General features: G+C 38.3%; 1 protein-coding gene across 1 annotated transcript in view; it reads right to left on the bottom strand.

The window, feature by feature from the left end:
• Positions 1–17,764: 17,764 nt before the first annotated feature.
• LOC128734182 (SCY1-like protein 2) overlaps positions 17,765–24,325 on the bottom strand; it is a 189,279-nt gene continuing 182,718 nt past the window's right edge. Inside the window, exons 5-6 of the mRNA XM_053828243.1 lie at positions 18,134–18,440; positions 17,765–18,077 (exon numbers count right to left, since the gene is read on the bottom strand). Coding sequence (XP_053684218.1) covers positions 17,831–18,077; positions 18,134–18,440 — 554 coding nt within the window. The 3' untranslated portion in view covers positions 17,765–17,830. The remainder of the gene's footprint in view (positions 18,078–18,133; positions 18,441–24,325) is intronic.

Here is a 24,325-nt window from a genome sequence, read left to right on the forward strand (position 1 = left end):
GACGAGAGCCATAAATACGATAGCCATACGGACGGTTGCCATACGTACGAATGCCATAATGTATGTTTGCCATACATTATGGCATTCGTCTCTATGGCATTCGTACGTATGGCAACCGTCCGTATGGCAAACGTATATATGGCTGATGGGGTGTCACCAGCTACATCAAAGCCCTACATCAAATTAAAAACGCATATATCTGTAGCTTCAATATTATATATTACTGCGGCATACATATAAACTTCAAAATATGTTACATCAAAACAAGCCAAATGAGATTTCGAATCAAGCTATAACTTGAATAATTAATTCAATTACATTTCTAAGTCATCGAACAAGACCTATTTGCACTCATAAGATCAGTGTTTGGCTCCTTGATTCAATAAATATGCCATCGTTCCCTAATAGATATGTAATTCTGCCGATTAAAATTTTCGTGCTACAGTCGTTTCCCGACAAATATCTCACGGCTTGAAAGACTCTCATAATTGCAAGATGACTGTCACCGCTACTGTTAGATGCCGAAGAAGACATAAAAAAATGAAAATGATGCAGTCATAACAATCCGGCATAAGTTACTTCCAACGACAGTGGTTGAACAAACCCCCGATTGTAGACTTCGGCCTGTTCTTGTTTAGCATTGTGCTTCTCTGTTCTCAGTACGTTTTGAATGGGATTTCGTCACAGTGGTGCGTGCAGGCATAGCGAACGCAGGCAAACAGTAGAAACTGCTTTGAACGACATTCATGAAAAAGAGAGTACTTTTCGATAGCCTGCCCAGGGGTTAAATTTTTCATGCTCAGGCTCGCAGTAGGGTTTGTAGCAGGTTCGAGATTGGTTTTGGGGATGGGTTCGTGATAAAAGCTCATGACTTGGCAAGGGATCTGCTTCATTGGCATCCGTGTGAAAACCAGTGTTTTGTGACGGATAAGAATTCGGAGTTACACAGGGGAAGGTGCCTCACCTGGCGGATTTTGCGTTTCAGTCCCATGATAACCTACCGCAGTTTCAGCATGAATGCTACAATGGACAACAGATTTTGTCTTAAGATGGCAAGCCACCTAAGTAAGTCGGTAAGCTACAATGGACAATGGACTTCTGTTCATCTCAAAAGAGCTGAGTGCACCAAATTGTAATCAAGCGAAAACTGCAGATGAAGAGAACAGTGATAAGTTCGTGGTGCCAGCTGGCCGAGGCCATGACTGGGGGAGGTTGTGCACCAGCTGACGAGTGGTGTCAGCAGTAGGTTTTTTCATGCAATGTAACATAGTTTCGTATGTTTCATCCTTAGAAACGATTTCGATTAAAAAATTAATCAATGCGGGACACTTTCCGGGACAAGTCATCCAAATCCGGGACAGTCCCGCATAATCCGGGACGACTGGTCAGCCTATGTATATATCATATGTTGCTGTATTTGCTTTAAAAATGGATTTGAAGCATAAATTTTACCGTTTTTACAAGTAATTTTTTCCGTAAATAGGCACCTACTGGCAGCTAAAGTTAACATCGCTTGAACCGCCATAGAATGTAGTATAAGCCATAAAATGTTGGCCGGGTCTGGCCGGGCATTTTGGTTATTTCAATTATGAATTACATACGTATATGCTGGTTTTTGTAAGTTATCAGGGTTTTATTATTCGTACATGTTCGTAATAATTTCACAGGACCTCGTCCACGTCTGTTTCGCTATCTGTTGCAGAATTATTTTCGCTCTGGGATTTTTGTAAAAGTTTGTATGCTGCTGGTAACAACCGCATTGATTTTTTTACTGTTGGTCTTCTTAAGGTTGAAATTAATGGATCCGACGTCATTAACATCTTCTGAAAACATCTTCGTTTGTCGATATTCTGTTCAGAAATCAGATTACTTCAATAATAGACGACGTAGACGAGGTCCTGTGAAATTATTATGAACATGTACGAATAATAAAACCATAATTGAATTAATTGATTCATAATTGAAATAACCAAAATGCCCGGCGCCGGCCAGTCCCGGCCAAAATTTTTTGGCACACTTATATTATTTTTTTTTTGAAACGATGGTTATAACAATTGATGAAGGGACGGTAGGGGAAAGAAATGAAATTTTTTTTTGGTGAAGGAGGGGAAGAGCGGTAAGGAAGGGGGGGATATTAATAGCTACGCTTGACAAGTAGTCATTTTGACTCCTACCTTTTGTCCAATGCTGGAAGGTGCATGAGTCGAACCAAGCTATAATCTGAGATTATAACCGGATTCGAACCCACAACACCCGCCAGGGAATGTGGTTCGCTGGTACTTGTACCTTTGAATCATAGAGGCGCTGGACAAAAGGAGACTGCAAAATCCACTTATCAAGATAGCGACGCGTTTGGTTGGGTTATCGACACATATTGTGCCGCTTCCTACATCAATTGCAGATTACCACCGAGCGAGAAGTTTAAATCTAACTAGTTTTTACTGGCAGGACGACGACACTATGCCGGCCCTTACGACTTGCAAGGTACTGCACGTGACGTTGTTCGTCTGTCAGCGTGTGTTAACCGCGTTTCTAGGCGCGGGTTTTCGAGGGAAGGCCCCGTTCCTATGTAATAGACTAATCTCAAGTTTTTAGTCTTGACCGTGAAATGCGGTCATTCATATATATTTTTTTGGAATGAATTTTTTTTGAAACGATGGTTCTACCTTCCTTTCCGCTCTTCCCCTCCTTCACCAAAAAAATTTTTTTTTTCATTTCTTTCCCCTACGGTCCCTTCATCAATTGTAGAACCATCGTATCAAAAAAAATATATGTATGACCGCATTTCAAGGTCAAGACTAAAAACTTGAGATTAGCTCGAAATCACTTCCTGAATAGAATAGCGTCCCATTACTTGTATGGCCGCCTTTCCTGCTCTAGCTGCCATTACTGTGAGGAACACGGTACGGCTCTTCGATAATTGCGACATCACACTTTGCTTCTGTTGTCAACTGCCACAACAGTTGTTGTGCCGTGTCGCAGTAGTTGAGGTTTATTTGAATTACCACCGTTACTGTTGGCTTACCTTTGCCCTTCGGTACACAGGGCAATGAAATCCCCCCGTCATGTGGTCGTTACCGTCCTCTCTTTTGCAGAACATGCACCTCGATTGCCTTTTGCAGTCACCGGCAAAATGTCCCTCCTGTCCACAGTTCCTACACAGTTTGGACCTGTCAGGACCAGAGCAGTTCCTGGCTTGGTGACCAAAGTCCATGCATTTAAAGCACCTCTCCGGTTGGGAACACGCGGAACAGTCCTGAAGCGACCCACTGCCCAGCAGACGTTTATTCTCTCTAACTTCAACAACTTGTTCGCTGCGTCTGTTGAGAGACGTATCGTCGCGGTCTGTGTTCCGCGATACGCCTTTCTTAGCCGGATTTTTATCGGCACCTTACTCAAGATGTTTTCGGTTTCCAGCTTCTGTCTCAGATCGTTCTCCGTAGTAAACTCCGTAGTAGTGGTCTCCTGAGATAAGGCTCTCACGTTCGCCTCGTCCTTTTTAAGACCTTTTCAACCATCTCCTTGAATGTTAAGCTTTTAATTGCTGGGTCTTTTTTCAGCTCAAACAGCAATTTACCATTTTGGGTGCGCCTAGATTTTATCACATTCTCTTCTAGACCTTTCAGTTTCGGGTCCTCTCTCATCCTTTGAAAGAGGGCAGCGTATGACGTTTCTCCCTTTGCTTCAACAATGAGCGCGTCACCTTTGGTTCTTACCCGGCGAGAATTGGGTTTTCCTTTCTCCTGCTTCCTAGCTTCCGTTTGTTCCTCGTTGCATTTTGTTTCCTTTTCCTTTTCTTTCTTTTTTCTCTCCTTTTTGTTCGTTGCTATGCACCAATCCGCTCCCTCTTCATCGCTATCACTCTGGTACTTTTTGGGCTTCCACTGGCGATTCTTTTTTCCTCTTCTCCGACCGGCAGGACTGTCATTCGCTCACACTATGCGCCCAATGTTCCAATATTATGCCAGAGCGATTCGGCAACACACCTCTACAGCTAATATGCACACAGCGTACGAGTGAAAGCGGAGTGGGAGCGAACGACAGCACTCGGTGAAAATCGCCCAATGAGTGATCATCCAAACAACACTTGGTGCTGCCCTTTGCCACACTCCGTGCGGAATTAATGCAAAAAAATTGTTTTATATTTACAAATTTTCTGCCCTTTTAAAAGTGAAAATACACGCTGCACTGAACAACTAATATGGTCTATGTTAAGTTAGTACGGATCAGGCGACGCAACAGTAAAAATGTTTTTTTCAATCACACCACTTCAACTGACCCAGCGCATGGTGTACAATCCAGCCGCGCAGAGTGCGGCTCTTGGTGTGGTAAAGCACGCAGCAAATTTATCACACTGCGTTTGCGACTGCCTTTTCTTGGTGCGCGTAAAACACGAAAGAGCGTGTTTAGCAAAAGAGACACTGAAGGGAATTTGTGGGCGAACACACACCGCATGGCGAGTGTTGTGTTGTTTAAGAATGTGTGTCTTTTGGTCTGCGCTGCGGTTTATGCCATCTCTGCCGACCGGTTTGGTGTTTCCTTCACCTTCGCTCGCGGTTCCGCCGCAACATTCTCTAACGTTTCAGCGAGAGCGCTTTCGGCGACTTCCGCTCTTTTCACAAGTGCATTATGCTCTTCCAAAGCGCTTTTCATGAGGGTCCTTATACCTGCTACTCTGCTCTTAACTTCTTTGCGCGGATTGGACTTTTCCTGCGTTAAGTCGTAGAGCTCGTTGACCTTCACGATAATTGTCCTCAATATTGTGTTTCCAGGTAACCGCCCCTCTTTGGTTTGACTACTTCTCGGCGTAAATAGAGGGTTTAATCCCAGGCTTTGCTCTGTCTGAGAGATTTGCTGGTCTTCGCTAGTACTGTTGCTCCTAGGTCTTTGTTTTATCAACAGGTTGAAAAGCGGTGATCTCAGCAGCTTTCCGCTCCTTGCAAACGCATTGGTTTGACCTCCTGCCATTACTGTCGTACCATTGTCTCCTTCATTCTGTTGGTTGGTTGTACTCATCTTTTCTGTTGGGTCCCAACTCTAGGCCGCTATCTCCGCTCGTATTTGTGTAGTCGCCTTTACGATCCCATGGGTATCTATGCAAGCAGGGAGACCATGGCTAGGGACACTCCCCTTATCCTTCATGGGGATAGGGATGTCAGCATCCGATCAGCGTTAGTCAGTAATGTATCATCTGAGCCTACACCACCGCACTTTAACGTGATTGACGAACTTTGAACGTACCTAGAGACCAGCCATGGTTTTATCGGGACGGAAGGCAGCTGTACCATTAGCCTACTCGCCGTTTCGGGGAGGATGTTACCCTTCTTTTGCTTTTAAGTTGTTGTTTTATTCATCAAGCATTTGTAGACTACATACAATAATATTATTACAATGTTTACTTATATACTATACATTATTCCTATGGCTAAGTCGTAGTTTAATTTGGATTCTGGACATAGTGATGTCAATTCTTTCGCAATTTTGATTATAAAGGCGCATCATGTTATTGACTGGTCCATTTTTCGCATAATTGGTTTTATATGATTTTTCCATAAATATTTTTCTAGTTCTAAGGTTACGACTCGGCGCATAAAAATTTAATTGAGCAAGCAAATCTGCGGACTGGATACGTTGAGAAATAATGTCATTGATAAAGTAAAGCATTGCTTGTTCGCGACGTTCTTTAAGTGTTTGTATATGGATGAGCATGCAGCGCGCTTCATAAGATGGTAATGGAAATACTGTCCAGTTAAGTTTTCGAAGCGCGTATAGTAGAAATTGTTTCTGAACAGATTCAATGCGTCCTTCGTGTAACGCAGTCTGTGGGTGCCATACAATATTGCAATATTCCAGAATAGGTCTTACATATGTAATGTATAAAAGTTTTATTGTGTATGGGTCTTTGAAATTATGACTGAAGCGTTTGATAAAGCCCAGCATTCTATTTGCTTTGTTAATAATGGTATTGTAATGTTCTGTAAATGTTAGTTTTGAGTCTAAGATTACTCCTAGATCCCTTACAATTTTACATTTTGGTACAATATTGTTTCCTAAGTATATGTCAATAGAGGGAGTTTGAATTTTCCTGCTAAATGCTATTGAGTTACATTTTTTTTACATTGAGGTTTAGTAAAGATTTGTTGCACCAAGTGTTGAATACATTGACTTCATTCTGAAATACTGCGACGTCATGGGCATTTTTTATTTCCATATATATTTTCATGTCGTCTGCATATACAAGTACTTTTGAGTGGTTAAGTATGTAGGAAATGTCATTTACGTGCAAAATGAAAAGAAGTGGCCCTAAGTGGGAACCTTGGGGAACCCCAGAGGTGACTTGAATAGGGTCCGAGAGGGCATTTTGAAAGCGAACAATTTGTTTACGTTCCGTTAAATATGATTGAAGCCATTTCAAGAGCTTCGGTTCTATTCCAATTTTGCCTAATGTGAAGATTAATAATGGTATGTCTATTCTGTCAAATGCCTTACTAAAGTCCGTGTAAATAGCTTCTACGTGGTTGCCACTGTCCATTGCATTAAGAGTAAAAGCTACAAATTCCAGAAGATTTGAGGCAGTAGAGCGGCCTTTAAAAAAGCCGTGTTGCTGACTTGTAATTTTGTGTTTTACTTGTTGAAAAATTTTTTCATTTATAATTGATTCAAATAGTTTAGGAATGCAAGAGATAATGGCAATTCCACGGTAGTTTCGGATGTCTGATTTTGTTCCTGATTTGAAGATAGGGACTAAATACGAAGATTTCCATATTTTCGGGAATTTTCCATTTTTCAGAGACATGTTAAATAGGCGTTGTAATGGTGTAGCAAGTTCTTCGGCCAGGTTTTTGAGAAATATGGGTGCTATTCCGTCAGGCCCCGGCCCTTTTGACGCATTCAAGCCTTTGAGTGCTTCAAATACGTCAATTTCTGATAGTTGAGAGACAGATATGTCGTTAGAAAATTCGGGGATAAATGAGAAATATTCTTGGTCGCGGTCTTCTTCGGTAAATGTTGTATATATTTCTTGAAAGAAATTTGCGAAAAGGTTGCAGATTTCATTAGTATTATTTCCAATAAGCCCGTCAAGTTTCATTTGGGATGGGAAATTACTGCTTTTCAATTTAGTATTTACATAGTTAAAGAAATTTTTTGGGCATGATTTGACTTCATTTTCGACTTTACTATTATATTCTTCATACGCGATTTTAGTGGCCGAGTTGAGTTCTTCGCTAATATTGAGATAATTATTCAAGTTAATGGTATTGTTTTCATTTTTGAATTTTTTGTGTGCTTTTTGTTTTCTATTTTTAAGATTTTTTAGATGTGGGTTGAACCACACAGGCCATTTACTATGTTTACTTCGTCTTCTTCTTTTCATTGGTACAGTTTCGTGTAAAAGGCACTTCAAGAAAAGGATGAATTTTTCTGTTTCATAGTCGACATTTCCTTCAGTACAAAACACATGTTGCCATTCTGTTGTACATAGTCTACGCTTAATTTCTATAAAATTTGCTTTGTTATATTCCGGCACTTCTTCATATTCCAAGTCAGTAGGGTAAGAGCTATTGTGTGTGAAAATTGAGTATTCAATTGCTGTGTGAAATGCTTCATTCTTCCATAAGGGAGACAGTGAAGCATTTACAGCAAAGTCGTCTGTGCAGTTTGTAAAAAGTAAGTCCAAATAAACATTTTGACTATTTTTGACTGAATTTATTTGATGCAGGCCAAATTGTGAAATTTTGTCAAAAATGTAATGCAATGTTTCATTTTCGCCTACTACTGGAAGCAAAATGGATTCATTGTCAATGTCTACAATGAAGTCCACATTGCGCTGATTGAAGTCGCCGTAAATATGTAGTTTTACTTCGGGTTCCATATTTGAAATAATGTCTTCTACTGCTTCGAAAAATAGTTCATAAGACTGTTTATTAGCATGTTCGGGAGGAAAGTACACGGCTGAAAAAATGTGTACTTCGCCGTATATGGTTGCTTTGGCCCATATATTTTCAAATTCGATGTGCTTTCTAGTAATTATTTCTTCCGAAGTAAAGTCAGAGTTTATAGCTATGAGGACACCTCCTCCAGATTTTTTTTGACTTAGAGACAAATTACGGTCGTGCCGGAATACGTTAAATAGATTTCCAAAAATTTCTTCGCTTTTGACGCTTTCGTCCCAGCTACTTTCGGTTCCAAGAATGACTTTGAAAGAAGATGATATTACATTTTGATGAATTTCCTTCATTTTGGCTGGACTTTTCATGCGGTTGAAATTCTGGCAATACACAAGAATTTCAGCCGCATTCTGTTTCAGTGCAGAAGAAGTTTTTGGAAAATTATTACTACTTACATTTACGTTTACTAGCTCTAAAGAGCGCGTCGATAAAATTTCTTCTTCATTAGACTGGGCGTCGTCGTTTGGTGATTCAAATTCTTCCGTGTTGTGCGTCAATGGTAGAGAAAATTCGCGTTGTAAGATTTACGTGACGGTACAACGCTTGTCGAAAATTTATTGTTACTTTCGCGCAATTGCTGAAGGCGGTGAGTTCGTTCGCTCACTAAAAATTGTCTGTACGACTGCAAGTCAGCTTCTGCTTCCGGCGGTAAAAGTCCATATTCCTGGTAGACTTCTAGAAAGATGTGCTTTAGATGTTCGGGAGACGTCGGGAGTCCTTCGGATGCCAAAAGCATTCGAATGCTGGTTGATGTTAGTCCTTCTATACAGACTGACGGCTGCTGGTCTTTCATATATGCCAAGTACAGGCGGACGATTTTCATTATTTTTGGGTCGCGCAGTCTAGCTTTCAGAAAGCGTCCGTCGCCGTTTGTTGACTGCTGAGTGAGCCGGACTATAGGTGGACGCATTGGGTCGCATTCAAATAGACTGTCTTGAGGAGGTGCTGAAGCTGGGTGTGAGGTATTGTTATTGCTGGCGTTGTTATTTCCGTTTTCGTTCAGGGTGGTGTTAGTCTGGTTTTCGGTTCTATATGGATTAATTGTTTCGCCTTTTTGGAAATTTATGAATTTGGATGTTATGTCCGTTGTTGGTGGTCCAGAAAATTGAAGTTTTGCAGCTGCCAGCAGGTCCTTGTCCAGAGGTAATGCATATTTTTTTGGAAGCATTGGCTGATTGCTTTCTACAGTTCTATGGATATTGTTGTTGGTGTTGTCATAGTCGTTGCTGCTGTAGATATTATTACTGACATTGCGGTGTTCGCTATTGTGCTGAGTGTAGTCGTTATTATTGTGATGATTGTGACGTGTGTTATTATTGATGTTGTCCGAATTTTTACGCTGTCGTCTACGTTGTTGTCTGCGTCTTCGCGCTGCAATTTCTGCCTGTTTTTCTTGAAAGCGGCGGGTTCGTTGCCTGGAGTCAAAAGAACTCCAATCAGCTTTCCAGATTTTTTTGCTGCCTACTATACGTCAGCCGGAATTTTGTGGAGGGTCATTTTTCGTGTTATTTACAGGTGCGGACGGATGCAGTGAGCGTTCCATCTCTTCAGAAAGACTTAGGTGATTGACGGACGCTGGTGTTGCATGCATTTTGGAGGTTTCAGCAGAGAGTACTTTTAGTTCGTCTAGTACTTCTTTTGCTGCAATACTACAATTGAGCTTACTAATTGACGACGCTTCAATTGATGATTCAATTGCGTCATTCAATTTTTGATTCAAGTGTAGCAAAAGCGTTTCCGAAATGCTTTTCCAAAAGTTTATTTGTGTGTCTTTGGATTTCTGCTACAATTGTGTCATTCACGTTTTCTGATATTTTTTCTTCGATACGATGGAATGATTCTGCCATTTTCGCGTTAAGCGGCTTAAAAAATTCGCTGTTAGCATTTCGTACGACGACCGAGAGGTGGTCGCTTACGTTTGCTGACAAAGAATGTTTTGATATACTGGCTAATGTGGTGGCTATTTGCTTATTTCCCACATGCCAATGTTGTTCAATGGCAGCCATTCGTTTTTCGATTTGTTCCACGGCGTCCTGCATATGCGTGATATTCTGCAATTGTGTGATGATTCGATGTTGGCTTTCTGTCTGCTTGCTGATTATTTGCTTCAGCGAGTATTTTTCCGTGAAGTCTGGTGTGCATTCTGTACATAGTGGCAGGACAAAATTCCGTAAATCGTCCTCCCACTCACGTTTAGCACCAATACAAGCAGCATGAAAGCTGCGTCCGCATGTTCCATGACACTTCCAAAGATGACGTAGACTTGTCATTCCACATTCAGGAGCGTTGCACTTCATTACGGCTGGAATTCACTGCGCGGCGGACAAGATAAATTATTTACACACGGTTACGCGACGGTCAAAAATTGTTTATAAATACTAGTTACTCGCGGTTGCGCGACGGTCAAAATTGTTTATAAATATTCGCGAGGCTGTCGCAAGTCGGTAAAAAAAAATTATTGTACTTATGTTACTGCGCAGTAAAAATGCGCGTCCGAACTCTTCGACGGTCAGCGGACGAAAAAAAGCTCCTTACCTAAGGTAGCAGAATAGCACAGCCGTCAGCCCTATAGCGTCTAATCCGATCGTTTTCCCGTCATTCCAGTATACCATAATTAGGATCTTCCTGGAACCGACCCTAATGTGCCCACGACACTCCTGACCTGGCTTTTACGTTTATAGTCCTGAGCTATAACAGGACACTACGACGTCTGCAGCTGGCTCTTGGGACTCGAGCTAAACTCGCGTCTTTACACTACTGCACTACGCCGCCCAAAGGCACTACGTGCCCCCCTTTCCCTGTTAGCACACAACCGAGGGTGCAACCAAAGACTGGTATTTGATCGACCCTAGGCCCGGTTGCGTCCCAGCCGGCACCGCGTGGCGGTAGGGATAAGAGTTCCCGCTCCCATTTTAATGGCTATATAGGGTCGTACAAAGCCAAACTGACATTGTTCCACACCATAACCTGGGATAGGACCTTCACCGGCCGTGTGTAATGTATGTGTGTATGTACGTATGTATGTATGTATGTATGTATGTATGTATGTATGTATGTATGTATGTATGTATGTATGTATGTATGTATGTATGTATGTATGTATGTATGTATGTATGTATGTATGTATGTATGTATGTATGTATGTATGTATGTATGTATGTATGTATGTATGTATGTATGTATGTATATGTGTGTATGTGATGAAAATTTACAATTTTTGAATTTGCATTGAAATTCAAGAAAAGTGAGAAACATGTCAATTGTCTGAAGTTTTTGAAGTCGGCGAACTACGTATCTGACGCAAATAAATATTAACTACAGTTGGATTTCGAATTTGGCAACAAATGCGTGTCGCATATATTGCCAAAATCGAGACCCTTTTTTGATATGACAAACTTGAATGTAAATGCATTAGAAATTGACTAAGTGTTATTAATCAACGATTGCAACCTTTTTATGTGCACAAAATCCGCCAAGAGCTATCCGTGCGGTGCAAGTAAGTTTCTGGCGACCTACGGTAGGACGTAGTCCTACGGCAATAAAAATATGATTGTTCGAAATATTCTATAACCGCAAACTTTTTTTCATGAACATACTTTGGGCAATAATTTTTCGTCATTTAAAGTAATGCGGAAACTGACTGATATTTAAGCATACTTTTGGAAGTAAAATATTTTGTGTTGCCAAAAACGGATACTTTTGCTGCCAAAATCGAACCATACCAAATTCGAAATCCCACTGTAGTGGGATTCAATCGGAAAGTTTTTACTTTTCTTCGATTTCAGATTTCAATTATCATTTTCTTCACTTGCTGTTACTCACAATTGTACAAGAAAAGCAAAAAGCGAAGAAAAGCAGTAAATTTAACCATGTAGGTATAGGATTAAAAATACTAGTGAGTTAATTTTTCCAAATAAACTTATATAGATTTCAAACAATTTTTGCGCGTCAATAGATGCTCTTTCCAATCAATAGACACTAGAGTTTAGAAATTTTATATGAAAAATAGGAGCAAAACATTGTACGGTAGTAATTTTGTACGATTTGTTTTCGTTAGGGACACCTTAAAAGACAGAAATTTTATGTCATGTATCATATTTTAATAAATAAATCGAATTGACTAGCACTGGAAATCATATCGATCATATTTCCCATTCTCAAGCATGTTTATGGCGCACCTTTTGCTCTATTCGACCTCATCTTGTTTTCCTAATCCTCTGACGGGATACATTGTAAAAACGATGCGATCATGCCAACGACTATCTTTTCACGACGGTACATTCAAAAGAAACTTAAGTTTTGATTTTCATGCAAAAATAATTATCTGATGGAGCGTCAGCTAAGAAATAGTTCCATTTCTCGTTTTCATATCTAATGCTCTATTCAGTTATTTTTTCTAAATCAGATATATTGCAAATTTGAAGCCAAACAAACTAATAGTAAAATTTTGAGATCAGTCATTTTGTTATAGATATCCTTTTTCTTCAAAAGCGAAATATAGTATAGTTGGCAACCATGCCAGTGGAAAGACGTATTGAATAACCGTCCGCTAATTCAACAGAAAAGTGTATCGAAATATATCCCGTCGGATGCACTAAAGCGCACATTAGGTAGCTAACAACGTATGATCGCCCGGGACGTGTTATCCAAAGAAAATATCCAATAATCTGCGAAAAATTCATCAGAACAAGCTCGCTATTGTCTGTGACATTTGCCTACGCTTCACTGTGTATTGAATCGCTACCAACGACAATGTCAGGTGACGAAAGGAGTGTAAAAAGGTTGAGGAGCAATGCTAATGCAAATAGCTCGAGCAATGTAAACAATACTGCCAGTATGACTTTGGAAGATGTGATGCGGATTAGAGATGGTCGGGTAGCGGAAAATTTACCCGAAACCCGCACCCGTACCCGTACCCGCCGGGTACGGGTCGGGTTCGGGTATTGAAAAAAAATAATTTGCGGGTTCGGGTCGGGTACGGGTTTGGTTTTGAAACCGGGTACGGGTCGGGTCGGGTCTATTGACCTCGTTTAACACTAAAGATTGTCGGGTATCCGGACCCGTACCCGTGCCCGACGGGTTGCGGTCGGGTTCGGGTATCAAAAAAAATAAACTTGCGGGTTCGGGTCGGGCACGGGTTTTTATTTTTTTTCCTAATCGGGTACGGGTCGGGTTCGGGTATTCAAATTTTCATACCCGACCATCTCTAATGCGGATGCTGTCTCGCCGGTTTGATGAAACTAATGACAAAATCGACTCGATGAAGGCTGAAGTGAATAGTAAACTGGACCAGATGAAAACTGACCTGCAAATGCAAATTGACTCTAATAAACAGGACGTGTATGACTTTAAATCCGCTTGTACTGCCGAACTCAACGGCTTCAACAATAAAGTTGAAAATTTCGACGCTCGTATTGCTTTAACCTCGGAAAGTGTTTGTCGTCTGGAAAATCGGACGGAACTGATCGCTGTTGGCATTCCCTACCAGGCTAATGAGAACCTCCATGCACATCTAACGTCTATCTCAAGGGCAATTGGATTCGACGAAAACAAACTGTCTCACGTAATTTGCAAGCGGCTTCGTTCTAAAGCTTTGTCGAATGGTGATTCCAGTCTCGCTGTTGTGCAATTTTCGATGTCTAGTCTGAGGGATGAATTTTATGCGAAATATCATTCAAAACGAGATTTGTGCTTGAAGCACATTGGTATAAATTCCGATAGGCGAATCTACATCAACGAGAATCTCACAAGTCATGCAAGGTCAATCAAACGGGCTGCTCTTAAGATGCCAGAGAAAAGCAGCTGGCGATGGTTACTACAAAGTTGGGGATCGTGCACGTGAAGAAGACTCTTGACGAACCATTGTTAGCGATTACATCGGTCGATCAGTTAGCGCAAATCTGAGATGCACTTTTTTGTTGTGACTGAAAAATAAGAATATGTTTATGATAGAAGATTGTATTTTGTTTATAAGAAAAATTGTAATGTGCGTCCTACGAATAATCAAAAATAAGCTGCCTTTTGAATTACGTTGCTTCCTACCCAAATGCTATGGATGATAGTCATCAAACCATACTTCCACGCTTCATCATACCGAAGGTTGTGATGCATTCTGTATTGGCTAGCAACAAATTTAACGTGTGTCATGCAAATGTACAAAGTTTATGTGCACGTCACTGTAGCAAACTAGAAGAAATCAGGTGTATATTAGAAAACTCTAAAATAAGTGTGGCATGTTTAACTGAGTCCTGGTTGTGTGATACTATCTCGGACCAAGCAATTACAATAAGTTGGTGAGAAATGACCGTCTTTACAAAAGAGGAGGTGGAATAGTTATATAAAGGAATCTGTTCATTATAAGGTGGTCCACGCGTCTCAGGTATCAGCTGGTTCTAGTTTGAAAACAGAATGCCTAGTGCTTGAGCTTAGTATTGGTGATGATGTGATGCTTCTAATTGTTGTATATAATCCACCGAATGCTGATCTGTCCGAATTCATACAAACTGACCTTTCGGATTTACTGTTAGCGTATGAAAATATCTTGTTGGTGGGTGATATTAACACTGACATGCTGCAGAGAAGTCATAAACGGGAGATGCTTGATAATGTGTTTGAATCTGTATCGTTGAGGGGGATTGGAACTGAGCCTACACATTTTCACAATAATGGATGTTCGTTAATGGATATAGTAGCGACAAACAGGTTGGATAAAGTGATTCGCTTTAATCAAATTTCTGTGCCTGGCATCTCTAAACACGATTTAATTTTCTGCTCTTTTGATATCGACTCGGACAATTCATTTTACCCCGGTACTTATCGTGATTACACAAATTTTGATGCGATTACACTGCAAACTGCAATTGCCAATATTACATGGGATCAGTATTATCAAATGGAGGACGTAAATCAAATAACGGATTTCTTCAGTGCTCAGATTGTTGCTGTTCACAATACCTGCATACCACTACGCACAGTCAGACAACGCAAAGAAAATAATCCGTGGTTCAATGACAGAATAGGTAAAGCGATGCTCGAAAGGGACTTGGCATACGGAGACTGGAAAAGGGCCTCTCCTGAATCCAAAGTGGCGTTAGGGCAAATTTACAAAGTATTACGGAATCGCGTATGCAAACTTATCCGGAAAGCCAAACAAGAGCACCTTGAACGTTATTTTTGCTCCAATGATACGTCAGCCGTCCTATGGAAAAAATTGAAAAATATTGGGTTCGGTAACAATAACCAAACCGACGAATGCTCTTTTGATCCTGTCGCAGTCAATGAACAGTTTTCTTCACATTTCACATTGAATCAAATGCCAGAATACACACAACTTGAACGTTATGCAGATCGTCCCAACAATTTCTCGTTCAAATTTATTGAAACATATGAGGTTGTGAATGCAATTTTTGAAATTAAATCAAATGCAACAGGAATGGACCAGATATCTTTACGATACTTGAAAGTTATTTTGCCGTTAATTGTGGATCAACTTGCTTTCTTGTTCAATAAAGTAATAACTACCTCGGAATTCCCCAGGATGTGGAAAACAATCAAAGTCATTCCATTACGAAAAAAAACGATACGTTAACTCATTAGATAACCTTCGTCCAATAAGCCTTCTTTCCACTATATCAAAAGCGTTGGAAAAAATCTTAAAAAAGCAGATTGTGTCCCATCTTGCGCAGTTCAAGCTGCTTTCAAATTATCAAGCTGGTTTTCGGGAAGGACAGGGTGTAAAAACAGCACTACTTCGAGTTTATGACGATATCGCAGCGGCAGTGGACAGTAAAAACAAAGCTGTCCTAGCTCTTCTGGACTTCTCGAAAGCTTTTGACACAATTTCGCACGACCTTTTATGTTTTAAATTGGGCACCTGCTTCAACTTCCATCGTTCTGCCATCGCGTTGATGCAGTCATATTTAACTGGAAGAACACGAACCGTATTCTGCGGAGAAAAGAAATCGAGTGAATTACCAATAACTTCTGGTGTACCCCAGGGATCTGTGCTTGGGCCAGTCCTATTTTCAATGTACATCAATGACTTGCCGAATGTTTTAAAATATTGCAAAATTCAAATGTTTGCCGATGACGTCTAACTTATCTGCATTCAGCCAGGCACACCAATTTCGGAGCTGGTAACTCTGCTAAACGAGGATATGGCAGCAGTCGCATGCTGGGCCGATGAGAATTGTCTTCAAATTAACCGTTCCAAATTAAAAGCCATCCTATTTGGAACCAATCGAACTGGAAATGCTGCCGTTCCTGCATTATTACTTGGAGAAGATAGAATAGAATTCACACATTATGCGAATAACCTTGGAGTAGCTTTTCAAGCCAACTTAGGATGGGATAGAGCTGTTGCTAATCAGTGTGGAAAAATATATGCCTGTCTCAGGACATTTAGAGCTACTGCATCGGAATTACCAGTTCGTACCAAACTGCAGTTATTCAAATCACTTGTTTATCCGCACTTTTTATTTAGTGATGTAGTATGTATCGGTATGACTAGAACACTACATATGAAGCTTGAAGTTGCTCTGAATATCTGCATACGGTTTATTTATGGTATAGACGGTTTATTTATGGTATAGACTTACAAAAAAATTTGATTGGTTGTCCATTTCAAAACTTTTTGGATATGCGAGCGTGTATGTTCCTATACAAAATAATAAGGCATCAGTCACCAAACTACTTGTTTGAAAAACTTGTTCCATTTCGCGGCAGTAGAACAAATAATCTTGTGGTTCCCTTGCATAGAACCACCTCCTATGGAAAATCCTTTTATGTGAGAAGTGTGGTTCTCTGGAATTGAAACGCTCTAGTTCGGAAGCAATGTTTAAAAAAGGCTGCTTAACGTATTTTAATAATTAAAGTGTAGATAAGAAGAATATTATAAGTAAAAATGACAATTAAAATGCATTGATAGTACCGTAAGTTGACAATTAAAAAAACGAATGTCTTACGTCAATAGTGATATATACAAATAAATAAATAAATAAATATAATAATAATTTTTCTGAACTCTTGTTTTTCAAAGATGCTAACTTTTGAACGTATGTTATTAATATCTAAATATCAAAAAATCTGCTATGAACACATATTTCATATAGTCAATTCAAAACAAGTTTCGTATGTGGATCTGAAGCCCGAAAATGAAGGCCGTCTGTAGACCTGTTAGAGGATTAATTTCTAATTTTGTATATATATTCGTTCAAGTATGCAAAAATTATCTTTAGTGTTTACATTATGTTTCTATAAATCACGTAAATATTATAAAACTAAGTAAGGTGTTCATCAAGTAACATAAATGACGCTTACAAGTGTTTATGTACCCAAGGAAAGAAAATATAATTATTGTACGCAATACGTCGTGAATTTTACTGGCAAATAAGGATTTGGAGGAATACAGAACGGATATTTAAAAATATAGTCAAGTTAATTATAGATTTCAATTATGTAGTCGTGCTAACGTAAGAACTAGAATGAATCTTAAATACCTTTGGACACTTTACTTTTTGTTTTTACAATAAGAACAAAACGTAAAGGGTCCAAAGGTATTTAAGATTAATTATAGATTTTCCTGAGAAATTAAATAATGATTATTGTGGCAGTAGAAAGGCTAGGTCACGCCGCTAGGTGGATTAATTCGGGGTTTTTTTATTGTTTTATTTTTAGTCACCGTAACATTTTTTCTAAGAGTTAATAAGAGTTTTATTTCACCGAGAATTTTCAACAAAACATACTAGAAGAACAGTTTTTTTATACTTTCACAACTTCTTTTAAAAAATACTGATAATGCAAGTTGTTAGTTTAGCAATAATTTATATTGTCATAATACGTACAAACTAGACATTAGACGTAATCCTGTAATCCTTCCGTAACTACTTCAAAAATTCTAAAATATCTTCATTAGTTAGAATATTATTTGACTGATCTTTTACGTTTGGATCTGGAATTTTAATAGGCTGAAGCAAAAACGGTGAGCTAAATGAGGCGTTGCTATTGAAACTCCCAGCATTCGCATGCAAATAGTGTTGTGGTTGTAATGCAGTAATCTGCGGTACTATTTGAGATATTGAGGAAGCACAACTCGCGTTAGCATCTGATGTTACGATGTTGATCTGTGATCTAAGATATGAAAACATAAATTTGATGTTTATTGCTTATTACAGAAATTTGCTTACCTTAACCCATCGATCTGATATTGGTTCTCGATCTGCAGCTGGTTCTCAATTTGAAATTGGTACTCAGACGATACTGAATTTATTTGCAAAGAATTTCTGTCATCCGTGTTCAGTTGTTTCAGTTTCCTACTGTGTTCTGATTCGACACTTTCACTTAAGTCTTTTATGAGAATCATAACGTTTTGGTGTTGCTGAATAGTTAAACTAGTCTCAATTGATAGTGGCCACAGGAAAGGTAGTACATTTCTAGCGATGAATTCTTTTGGTATACCCAGTGATTCATGATTTGATGTTATTTTATAAATACCTATAAAAGAAATATAACCTGAGATATTTCGACTAGTAACATTGGAATACATAACAATACATTAAAAACCAGAGTCTTGGATTTAAACGTCTTTTCTAAGTCAAGTCTTCTTTATCGACAGATTTCACAGCCGGCTATTAGAGTACAGGACAATTGCGGGGCTAGTGCAACAATCCTGCTGACTCTATCTAGCAGCATTACATACAATACATTGAGTAATATTTAAATAAGCGACTAATCAATCAAACTGAAAAAAAACCCGATTTAATCCACCTAGTGGTGAAAGGAACCTTTGTTATACGGTCTTACTTGCTTTTTGAGATAGAAATCGACACGTCTTCGGAACATAATTCATCTATTGGTTAACGTTGCGTAATGCGTTGGTTTACATAAAAATTTTGAAAATTGAATAAGTTTACACAATTTGAACAGAATAGGAACACTTTTAAATTTTGATGAATCCTTTTTTCATGAAATTGCTGAGTAAGGATAAGTAAGTTGTTATTAATATGAGTAAGTGCAAATAAAAGTAAGTTGTAAAAGGAAATCTTATTCTTTAACATATACATTGCCTAGTAAAGGTCTAGTTTATAGGTTTTCGAACTATGCATAATTTCCTGTAATGCCATTCTATTTGATTCACATCAATAGAGTTTTCTTGAATAATTTTCATCAATTTTTATTAACCTTCTATTACTCACGCTGTTGTATTTTGTACAACACGTGCAGCTTTTTCAACGCCATATTGTTATAAAGTTACAAATCGTTGTTTAACTAACGTATATTCTTCAATAAACTTATTCTGAGCAAAATGTCATAATTATTCAATGCATTAATAATTTAAATTGTTGGGAAAATAGATCAGCATAAACCGCCATCACAGAAACGAAGCAATCAGTATGCGAGGTGTACCGCAATTGACCCCAACTGGAATTTTCTCTCGTTTCTTCATATGGAAAAATGGTGTCTGTATGCAGCAAAACCATCAGCAAATGTAAAATCTTTAAAATGTATCCGTCTGCTGGTAGTCGAGTAATTCGTAGTCAAAATTAAGGTATTTTTTATAATCAAAGTTCTACAGTTTCTAAACAAGCAAACATAGAGGTATACTATGTTCAGCAAAGTTGTGTATTTTTATCATTTGTACAACTTTGTAATACATGAGAAAGTCATATAACAATTACAAAAAGAGCGAATATATAAAAACTGATTTTACAAATTCGTATACTATAAATAAGATTTTTTTATCTTAGCTGTAGAGATAAAAGGTTATTGTCTTTAGCAAAATTTCTTGTAATAATATGCTCTATAACTTTGCAGAACACATTAATGTGTTAAATTGACACTGAAGAAAAATATTTTTTTTTATTTCACTTTTGGGGAAATTAATCAAAATTTAGATTCCACCAGACGATAGAGCTTTTAATTTCAAGAAACTCTTCTAAAGGTTCGATAAACCAAAAACCAAGTTTTCCTAGTCAAAACTCTAGTGCGCACGTTTTCTTTGATTTGGGGTTATTGAGCGCGCGAGTAACCGTGTTACAAAAGTTGGCGCGAGTGTTCGAGGGTTAATATCTTTTGACCGGTACAACCAATTCTTATGAAATTTTGCATATATGTCGACCAACATTAGAAAAGGGCGGACAAGCCAACGTCAAACAGAACGAGTGAGAGTTCATTTTCCTATGCTGCTCCAGCAAAAAATAACTCTCACTCGTTCTGTTTGACAGTTGGCTCATCCGCCCTTTTCAAATGTTGGTCGACATATATTCGTAGTGTCAAAACCTCTCGTTTGATATTAAAATAATTGAAATTAGGTAAATTATCTTGGTTAAAATCATTATAAATTATTGTTAATTTTGGTTTGGTGTATACGGTTGCTTATAACTTTCAAATTAAACGTCCAATCAAAAAATCATTCAATAGTGATCTATTAGGATATATTATTTTTCAAATGAGACTATTAGCGCATAACTCGGTCTGGCCATCTCTGAGAAACAGGCGATAATTATTACCTTGTCAAAACAGGTTTTTTAAGCATAACTTTTAAACTACTTGTTTGTTTTCAATTAAAAATTCCTGAACAATTAAGCTTTAATAATGGCTTTCATTTGATACTAAGATCGTTGAAATCGGTCATGTAGTTCTGGAGAAACCCGTGTCACGTATTTTTTACATTTTTGCTTATAACTTTTAAACGAAACGTCGTATCACGAAACAACTCAATAGTGATCTACTAGACATTAATACCTTTCAAAAAAAAGTAATAGCGAACGATTCGGTTCAGCCATCTCTGAGAAACAGGCGATAGAAAAAATCATTACATACACACACACACACACACACACACACACACACACACACACACACACACACACACACACACACACACACACACACACACACACACACACACACACACACACACACACACACACACACACACACACACACACACACACACACACACACACACACACACACACACACACACACACACACACACACACACACACACACACACACACACACACACACACACACACACACACACACACACACACACACACACACACACACACACACACACACACACACACACACACACACACACACACACACACACACACACACACACACACACACACACACACACACACACACACACACACACACACACACACACACACACACACACACACACACACACACACACACACACACACACACACACACACACACACACACACACACACACACACACACACACACACACACACACACACACACACACACACACACACACACACACACACACACACACACACACACACACACACACACACACACACACACACACACACACACACACACACACACACACACACACACACACACACACACACACACACACACACACACACACACACACACACACACACACACACACACACACACACACACACACACACACACACACACACACACACACACACACACACACACACACACACACACACACACACACACACACACACACTTTGTTATACTATAACAAAGGTTTAGGAATTGGTCGAAAAACACAAAATTGATCCGAGGCCCGGAGGGCCGTGCCACATATACCAATCGACAGGGTTCGACGAACTGAGCAATGTCTGTGTGTGTGTGTATGTATGTGTGTATGTATGTGCGGAGCGCAACTTTTCTATCGCCTGTTTCTCGGAGATGGCTGAACCGATTTGTTCGCTATTACTTTTGTTTGAAAGGTATTATTGCCTAGTATATCACTATTGAATTGTTTCGAGGTCCGACATTTCGTTTAAAAGTTATAAGTAAAAAAGTAAAAATTACGTGACACGATTTTCTCCGTATCCAAATGACCGATTTCAACGATCTTGGTATCGAATGAAAGCTCTTGTTAACACTAAATTTTTCGGATAAATTTTATTGAAAACAAACAATCAGTTTAAAAGTTATGCTTAAAAAACCTGTTTTGACAAGGTAATAATTATCGCCTGTTTCTTAGAAATGACTAAAGCGATTTAGACGCTATTAGTCTCATTTGACAGGTAACATAACCTAATAGATCACTATTGATTTGTTTTTTGATTGGACGTTTAATTTGAGAGTTATGATCAATTGAATACAACACATTAAAATTTACAATAATTTATAACGATTTCATCTAAGATGATTTATCTAGTTTGAATTATTTTGGCATCAAATTAGAGATTTTAATGCAGCAAATATATCTGCAAAATTTCAGAAGAACCGGTTTTGTCGATCAAAAGATATTAACCCTCCAACACTAGCGCCAACTTTTGTTATACGGTTACTCGCGCGCACAATGGCCCAAAGCCAAAAAGAAATGCGCACTAGAATTTTGACTGGGAAAACTTGGTTTTAGGTTTATGGAACCTTCGGAAGAATTTCTTGAAATTGAAAGTTCTATCGTCTAGTGCAATTTAAATTTTGATTAATCCCCCTATAAGTGAAATAAAAAAATTATTTTTCTTCAGTTTCAATATAACACATTGATGTGTTCTGCAAAGTTTTAGAACATATTATTACAAGAAATTTTGTTGAATACAGTAACCTTCTATCTATTAAGCGAAGAGAGAAAAATCTTATTCATTGTATATGAATTTGTAAGATCAGTTTTTTCTATTTTAGCTCTTTTTGTAATTGTTGCATTCCTTTTTCATGTATTACAAAATTGTATAAATAGTAATAATACACAACTTTGATTAATATAGTATACCTCTCTGTTTGTTTGTTTAGGTACTGTAGAACTTTGATTAAAAAAAGCCTTAATTTTGACCCCGAATGACTCGACTACCAACAGATACATTTTAAACATTTTATATTTGCTAATTATGTTGCTGCATACAGACACCATTTTTACATATGAAGAAACGAGAGAAACTTCCAGGGCCAATCGCGGTACAACTCACATGCTGATTGCTTCGTTTCTGTGATGTCAGTTTATGCTGATCTATTTGCCCAACAATTTAAAGTATTAATGCATAATTATGACATTTTGCTCATAACAAGGTAATTGAAGAACATACGTTAGTTAAGCAGAGATTTGTAACTTTATAACAATATGGCATTCAAAAACCTACACGTGTTGTACAAAATGCAACAGCGTGAGTAATCGAAGGTTAATAGAAATTGATGAAATTTATTCAAGAAAACTTTATTGATGTCAATCAAAAATAATGGCGTTACAGAAATTTATGCGTAGTTCAAAAACCTATGAACTAGACTTTTACTACGCAATGTATATGTTAAAGAATAATATTTCCTCTTATAACTTGCTTTTACTTGCACTTACTCAAATTAGAAACAACCAGCTTACCCTTACTCAGTAATTTCATGAAAAAAGGATCTATCAAAATTTAAAGTGCTGCTATTTTGTTCAAATTTTGTAAACTTATTAAATTTCCAAAAATTTAATGAAAACCAACGCACCACGCAACGTTAACCAATAGATGAATTATGTTTCGAAGACGTGTCGATTTCTATCTCAAATAGCAAGTAAGACCGTATAACAAAGGTTCCTTTCACCACTAGGTGGATTAAATCGGGTTTTTACTCAATCACTGCAAAGCAAATAGTAAATAGTGAACGTATTTGTTCGAGACGGTGTAATTCGATTCGGTGGACTGTATTTTGAACAGATCACTGTGCCTAGGATGGATGAAGGGCATTTCGGATTGTTCCACATAACGATCGGTACACAATAAATTGTCGACATACAGCACTATTATTATTCAGAACAACAATGGAAAAATTACATTCGGAACATTTCTCGAAACAAAAATCACAATTGGTTTTAATTGAGTTTATACTTCTACTTATCTTTGTAACGGTCAAATTGTAAAAGAGGATATGACTAAATAATGGTTTTGGTTTTTATAAGAAAGTTGAATAATAAATTTTTACACATTTACACAACCCGTCTAATCTAAGCGTATAGGGCGCTATATCTCTGCATATTAGCGTTGGTAAGAGGGAATGCTTATAACACATTCCGCCGTGACGTTACAACGTTTTGACATTTTTTTTGCACAGTATTTGTGTTTCAGCTGGGAAAATCGTTAAAAAACCCCCAAATATTATTACAATTTTTGGAAAGAGCATAAAATTTCCAATTAAAAATGAACAAATTAATAGCATTTGCCTTACCTAGATTGTTTTGGAAAGCAAATATGTAGCGTTACGTTACAACGCGCCAGAAATTCGTCTTCTGGTTCTTCTGTTAAAAACCTGATTTAATCCACCTAGTGGTGAAAGGAACCTTTGTTATACGGTCTTACTTGCTATATGAAATAGAAATCGACACGTCTTCGGAACATAATTCATCTACTGGTTAACGTTGC

The sequence above is a fragment of the Sabethes cyaneus genome, chromosome 1 (genome assembly GCF_943734655.1).
Source record: "Sabethes cyaneus chromosome 1, idSabCyanKW18_F2, whole genome shotgun sequence".
NCBI classification, from domain to species: domain Eukaryota; kingdom Metazoa; phylum Arthropoda; class Insecta; order Diptera; family Culicidae; genus Sabethes; species Sabethes cyaneus.